Source organism: Chaetura pelagica, unplaced genomic scaffold (assembly GCF_000747805.2).
Source record: "Chaetura pelagica isolate M959 unplaced genomic scaffold, ChaPel_1.0 scaffold127, whole genome shotgun sequence".
NCBI lineage: Eukaryota > Metazoa > Chordata > Aves > Apodiformes > Apodidae > Chaetura > Chaetura pelagica.
The window spans coordinates 2,578,882-2,586,604 of NW_009953923.1; the positions used below are offsets into that span (position 1 = coordinate 2,578,882).

Consider the following 7,723-nt stretch of genomic DNA (forward strand, 5'->3'; position numbering starts at 1 on the left):
TTATTTGCTACTTTAGGAATTAGTGGTGAGAAAGGATGAGAATTTTGGGCAAGAATCCCCTTAAATTACAGGGAGATTTGGTTTGATATCCTGCGTGTTTCTGACCTGAATCCCAAACCAGAATAAGTTGTTTTTCTGCTCAGGAGCAACAGCCTTTTTTGAAGGACTGATTTTGAGAAGGGTAGGATTTCTGCTGTTGTGTGTAGCAGAATTTCACAACATAAGTTCACAGAATTCTTGTGAGTTGCCATCAAAATGGGATCAGCAGCTGTCCAACTCAGTCCCCACTGAGAGGAGAACATTCTAGCATGACCAAAACCCTTACCTGATTGATCCTCTCTGCTGATTTTGACAATCATCTGTAATCTTCTCCTCTGACCTCTCTTAGCTTCCTTCATGGACCTCTTCCTGACATTCTAATCATTCCTGCATGGTGTCTTTGAAGGCTCCTTGTCACCCTTCACTCATCCTTCTGTATGGTCCTATATTGCTTCACTAATAAGTATGCAAGAAGGCATCACTAAGCCAGTTACCCAGGTCTAAAAGCTGTGAGTTTTTTCTATGCATCTATCAACTTCCTCTCAGAGCTTCAGAGTCTCATGTGCTTTTTGTGGTTCCCCTGTGTTTCACATTTATCCTATGCCTCCTACATTTCCTTTGACAGAGACAGGTCCTCCTACCTACTCACAGAGTTGCCTTTCATTTTGAGTTCCTATCTGCACTACTCTTTTGCATCTAGAATATTTTTACTTCCAAGGAGTTTTTAGCATTACTTTCTTCACAGATCTGTGCTGTGAATCTGTAATTTCTTCCATTCATGAATATCGAGAATCCCAATTTTCACTTCCAAACACTTATTTTCCATCTCCTACCCACTTGTTTAGTTTTCAAATTATTTTCATGCTTTTTACCATGCTCTCCCTTACCCCGGGGAAAACTCCCATCAAACTTCCACAAGTTATTCTTCCACCCATTATCCTTCTTCAACTCCCCTTTAGGACCCTTAGCAACAATTAGACTGCAGGGTCATTCACACCATGACATCTATTATTCTGGCAAATCTAGACTTATTATACTTCCTATCTGTCTCTTTATACAAATATCTTTGTTATAATAATTCAACTGAGAGTGATTTGGGGCCAAATCAGGTCTTGGCTTGCAATTCTAAAAATATTGCAATAATGTGATGATACATGTAACTTAGACACTCTATGTGTTATGAGTTAGTATTGCTTGATGACGTTCATTGCTGCTGAATCAGCATTCCCCTTCCAAAGCGCTGAAATATCTGTCATGACAGATCATTATAAATCCTGAAAACCCAAACTGAAAGGAAAACAAAACTCTGCCACAGAAGACTTGTAGGTGGAAACAGCAGCCCTGCAAGATGTTTGTTGCTCTATTTGGCTATTATATGGCCCCGAAACCATCTCTTGCTATCTGATTGACTGATTGACAGTTTGCCTTCTGTGAAAGGTCAAATACTCCATCACTGTGATAGCCACATGACAGAAAACAACTAAAGGTAACATGAACCCTGCTGCTATACAGTTTTATTCTTATTTTCATATGATTATAGTGTCCTCTTTGTCCTCCCATTTTGCAGCACTTCAATTTACTTAATTTCTTGACTTCTTCCTGTAACCTTTTTGTCATGGGTTAGTCATGGCAAGGGAAGGGGAAGGAGAAGGAAAGAGAGGAGAAGGTGTGTTACTGTTGGAAGGCTGCTGGAAAGATGAATCTTTCAGCATGGCCTGGGACTGATCAGTATTGTATGTTGCCTGTGATTCAGAACTAAGTGTGAGTCAGACAGCCAGATCCTGCCTTGCTTGCTGCAAGGAATCAACCTCTTGGTCCATTTTGAGTCAATGAAATGAGATCCTGTCTTTTCTGTCCCAAATAATTCTGAAGACTGGATACAGAATTCCAAATCAGATTAAACAGTGCTCTTCCCAGTTTTCTTAAAGAAGTACTGTGGCTGTGGTTTGTGCTCTTTTTCTTTACATAGATGGGAAGGGAATTAATCAGTTTACTGGGCAGAGTTTCTAACCATCTCTGTATCTGATTACTGCACATTATCACAGCCACTCATCAAACTGCCTCTCTGGAAATGAGCGGAATTCACAACCTGTATTTTGGATCCACCTATTTTGAACTTGTAATCTTACAGACTCTTATAATCCATGCCAAGTCTAACTATTTCACTTCCCTGTTCTTCCTAGACTGACTCTTGGTGGTAGTGATGCTGGGGACCTGTTCTTTTACCCTTCCTGTCTGAGAGCTGAGGCACAGACATCTAACTGAATTGCCCTAAGATTTATGCCAGCCTCTTCTGGCGTCTCAATTTATTAAGCATACCCGTTTTCCAGCCTATATGGATACCCTCATCCATGGAGTACTCTTCCAGGGACCAGCAGCAGTTGAAGCAACCAGGGAGGAGCTCTGCATAATGCTACTAAAAAAATTACTATTAGAAGGCACACAACCTGACCATATCCATAAGATACATAGCACATACAGATCACAACTGAGACCAGAAATAAACCAAGGTGTCTCATGTAAGATTTAGATTAAATAATACAGGGACTCTGAATCTGGAACTGATTTAAGCACTGGCACATGGTGTCTGGGGTTTTGTAGTGCACCTTCCACTGCAGAATTTTAAAGCAAGGCAATCATCCCTTGTGCACTAGAGGTGGGGGCTCAGCAAGGGGCACCTTTTATCCCACTTACTATGCATGTGTAAACTGAAATGTTGTGTTTGCTATGCACTGATGGATTCTACAAATCATCTGTGTATTTGTCCCTTTGGCGAGGGGACCCTGTGCTGAGACTTTTTTACCAAGATTATATAAACAGGCAATTAGAAGAGCTGTTTATCACAGCCATGTGCCCTTCCAAGTTTTTGTTACCACTTGAGATATCTCAAGGAAAGAAGAGTGTCTGTAAGAAATACTTACTTGAAATAGAAGAAAATTGCCAAGGAAATCAACAGGGATGTTATAGACAAAGCATGGCCAACGATCGCCATATAATAAAGGATGAAGGCCATCTGCAATCGAATGAAAAGGCAAACATGAATAATTTGCAGGCACTCGGGTTTCTTTCTCATGGGGGAAGAATCTACAAAATCGACCTTCTGGTTTGTGTTCATTTTCTTTCAAAGGTTCCCTTTCAATATATTTTAAATACCACCAATCTGTTAAACAGCATGAATCATGGTCTAAAGATGAGAAAGTGTTTCTCACATGAGTTGATCTGTTTCTGCTGCACTGAAGTAACTGGCAAGATCCCTTCTCAGATTATGCATCTGTACCTTTCCTGAGCTATAGGAGAGCACAGCAGACATAATATATTTGGATTTTCAAAAAGCCCATTACAAGTTTCCACACACACAAAAAATATATTAAAGAAAATAGGTTGCTGCAGGTTGGTAGAAAGCTTACAGGGTTTGAAAATGGCACAAACAACAAGGAGTAAAAGCTTAATCGTCACTTTTGGAGATGAGTTAGTGGTCAGGTGCCCTCAGGACTGGTATTGGGGCTGGTTTTTTGTTCAATATATTAATCAGTGACCTGACACAGAGAAATGACTATGTTTCCAGGTGATACTTAAGTCTTTCAGATAATAGTGAGGAACCCCAGAAGGGCCTCAGATAACAAAGGGGACAAGAAGATGCCATATGAGATTTAATACAGAAAAGAGTGGAGTGATACACCTAGGGACAAACTAGCCAAAACCTGCCTACAAAATGTTCAATTCAGAATCAGAAACTAAACTCAGGAAGGTGATCTTGAAGTCATCCTGGCCAATTCTCTGAATCATTGTCTGAGAATGTAATGACAGCCAAAAAGTCAACAAAGTGTTTGATATCATCAGGAAAGGCACTGAGGGCAGAAGATCATTGTGCCTCTGTTTGAAATGTATATGCACGTCTGAAATGCATCTGTGTTTCCAGTCTGTTCACCTTATGCACATGGCAGAGCTAGGAAAGATGCAGAAAGGCAACTAAAATAGCTGAGGCAGAGTAGCTGTGTTATGACAAGTGAGTATAAATGCTGGGATTCTCCCCTTTGGAGAAGTCACACTCAGTTTATGACCGAGGCCTCCAGAGTCAGGAAAGCAGCAGATGAGATTAAAATTATCCTCAGCTCCTACCACACTAGAACTGCACACCGTGACACAAGTTCTGGTTCACAGTTTTGTAAACTCCACTACTGGGCACCTAGATGGTCTTACAATGCTGTGAAGCCAGGATGAACAAACAGATACTTGAGCTTTCACTTTAACAAGTATCAGTGAAATCTAAGACAGGACTATCCATATTTAGCATGCTAATAGTGAAACAAAATTGCAGGACAGCACCTGGGCTGCAGAATGCTGCAGTGTTTAAATGTCATACTTTGGTCTCAGCCAAGCTTTCAAGCATCACCCAGCTGTCAGAAGGCTGCATGTGGCTAAATGTCAGGACATCACTTTCACCACCAACTTCTTTCCTGAAAGCACTAATGTAGTATCAGCGTGTCATTAACAAACCACAAAAGACTAGATAGGTAGTCTTATTTCATCTGTTGAGATAATTTTCTTCCCAGCTCTACTTCATTCATTTCTTTCTTTTTTTTTTAATGCATGTGCAATTTTTCTTTTTTCAACAATTAGATTAATTGCCTTCCGTGGCCCTAAACTTTGCAACTCACATTGTTTTTAATTGAAAACAAATGCAAATAAAATTCAGAAAACATAGACATTCTGCGTAGCAAAGGTCCACATCTCTTTATCTAGTTTGTTCTTCAGTCATTTTACAACTTTGGAATCAACTTCTTCATTCATTAACCTAAGTGGTGGTGGTCTGATTCAGATTTAAACTGAAGTCATATTTTCACCATCCTAACCATGTAGAACAAACATGATCTGAGTGTAAACATAATTCACAGTCTTTGAAGATTAACTGAAAATACCCTAGGACTCCTAGTTTTCTATCAAAAAGACTAACCACAACATTGTTAGTGAGTGCAAATGCTTGACAACTTTTTCTGAGATCACCAGCAACCCCAGAGAGGGAAGACCAGAGTACAGAGAAGAGCAGGAAACTTTCTCTACACACAGTAGTGGGAGAGGTTTTTACCTGTATGCATGTGACATTTTTTCCACTCTGTACTATGTGGCTGCTATGGTTTTTCACAACTTTAGATTGATACAATTTTTAACTCTGAATTTAATTTAAAGATGAATTGTTAAAAAATAGCTCATTTTGCTCCCTTACCCTGACACAGCTAGAGGTAGGAAAGGCTTCCAGATACTTACGTGCAAGTCACTGTGCACTCCAGAGGATCCTGGGTTATTAAAACTATCTGCCTTTCAGTGGACAACTGCTAAATCAGTTTAACAGTATAATTGAGACTCAACAACAGCATTTTTGATTACTCCATGTAAATTTACTATGGTAACTGATCAAAAACCTTTCAAAATATTACAACAAAGACAGATCAGAATGGACTGAACCACCAGCTAATATCAGATGGTCTATCACTGTGTTTTTAAGAGCTGGTTGAAATATTTTTCTTTGAAGTGATCTGTTTAAAAAGTATAGCATTCAGGTATTTCCAGTTCAAGCAAATAATGAACTATTTCATTAGTTTCTGCACTCCTTGAAATGGCAATCTGTCACGTCATTTTTTGACACAGAGGATTTATTACCTGCTGACTCATCAAAATTTTAATTTATGCAGGTTTTTTTTAATCCTGGGCTTAGAAAAATTCTGAAAGAAACACTTAAATGTTCTTTGTTTGTCCCCTTAGAATTCTTCATTGGAGGAATGAGAATTCTCTAACAGGAATACTTCCTACTCAGTCAATTGTGTTATCCCTAGGTACAAGGAAACCATGCAAGTGAAGCATACTCCTGTTTTTGAAGGCTTGGATTAAAGGTCATAATCTAACTTGGCATTTCTGTAAAGAGAGATTCTTTCTGCATTTTCCATTATTTTTTCTTTTAGAAGAATCTTGATGCACGTATGATTTTCCTTTGTGTTCTATCAGCACTTTACTTGAATGATGTTCAAAATTGTTCTTCTGGAAGGCATGGATAATAGGTGACAGAACTACATTTTTTTGCCTCCCTACATGGGCCAACATCTGGAAAAATTATATTTTTATGGTGTTTCTATTGAATGGCTCTGTGAGCTCAGTTTGTTACTTTTATTCTCTCCTTGTCACATAGGTGAGACTTATTTTACCATGACTGCTTCTCATGCTGAAAAAACTTTCAGAATCCACCTCCTGCCTAGTCCAGTAGACTTTTCCAAGACCCTTTGGGCTGGATCATTACTAAACGTAACCACATACTGCTTTTTGGCTGCATGAAAAAAAATTTTAAAAAAGCCTCCAACACAAACCCCAAATCAAATAACTTCTTGACCTTTTTCCTTCCACAATTCCAAATAGTCATAAATTATTCTGTCACAAATCTGTAATCAGATTTTCCTGGAACTACATTCACATTTTAGAAATATGTTTATTTTCATGAGCTTCCTTAACTTATTTTTTTCAGCTTTTCTCAGATTTCTCTCTCTTTGTTTCTTTTGGTGCTTTTGTATTTAGTTCTCCTCTTTCAGCTTAGAAACTTGATTTTGGAAATACTGATGCAAATGATTAATTCATTATTGTAAATAGTCTCAATGATTTCAGTCAAATGTTACAGTTAGATGTGCTCAGACCATTAGGATTTTCTGTATTAATAGTATCTTCACAAATATTTCTTTGCAAATGGAGTAGAGTACAGGGTGATATTCTTTGGTTAAGAAAAATAATTTAAACTTAGGTTAATACTTCTAGCCCTGCAGAGAAGACATCAAGAGCTTGGAAAATACTTGTTACAGAAAGAAAAATAGAAATTTGAAACGATCATTTTATAACTGTTAGACAATCACAGAATAACACAGGAATTAAAAAATGCCTTTGAAAAATATTGCAAAACTTGTCACATGAACTTCTATTGAATTATTCACCCCCTAGCAAACTTACATTTAGGTTTGAGCACTCATCAAGTAATTTTAATACGCTAAAACAATGAGGACAATGCTATAAATTCTTGTGCAACAAATACAACTAAAAGATGAAGATAATTCTGATCTCTCTCATCTATGTCTCACTGCTAGCTCAGCTCAAAACAATTCCCAAATAATCACTGCCTTTTAACTGTAGCATACCTTCAATTTTTCGGAGGTGAAAGAGTTGCACAGGGTGTAGTTGGACCAAGTTCTGTTGCTCTCAGGATGGCGGAACCAGTTTCCATTTTCATCACAATATTTTGAAGCCCTCTCTGATGATAAAATGCAATAATAGTTATTTCATCATATGCATACTACACATTTATAAAAATCCACTAAAATTTTCCTGTTTGGAAAAAAGATGCCTGTGTAACAAAATCCAAAGCATTTTCAACTTGTGCAATTAATATACATTTGTCTGTTTTGTTTTAGATTTTTTCTAGTTTTTCATCTATCTGATGGTATATTTGTAATTTCTGTCTCCTTTTGCCTTGAATGAATGCAGTAGAGTATATATACCCAGCCTCCATTCAGATGCAATTATTTCTGTAATAATAATTCCTTTAAAGAGGCTATTGAAAGCTGTTTATGGAAAAGAAAGTAACATCAGGCCTGACACCAGACCTGAAGGAAGCATGCAGAGTTTCAGGTATCAAAGGAAAATAGTTAAAAAC

The 7,723-nt window shown here is 37.9% G+C and overlaps 1 protein-coding gene across 1 annotated transcript in view; it reads right to left on the reverse strand.

Moving 5' to 3' along the window:
* The window catches only part of CALCR (calcitonin receptor), a 62,327-nt gene that overhangs the window by 35,305 nt on the left and 19,299 nt on the right, over window positions 1-7,723 (reverse strand). The window contains exons 4-5 of the mRNA XM_010001577.1: window positions 7,209-7,321; window positions 2,961-3,052 (exon numbers count right to left, since the gene is read on the reverse strand). Of these exons, the coding sequence (XP_009999879.1) occupies window positions 2,961-3,052; window positions 7,209-7,321 (205 nt within the window). The remainder of the gene's footprint in view (window positions 1-2,960; window positions 3,053-7,208; window positions 7,322-7,723) is intronic.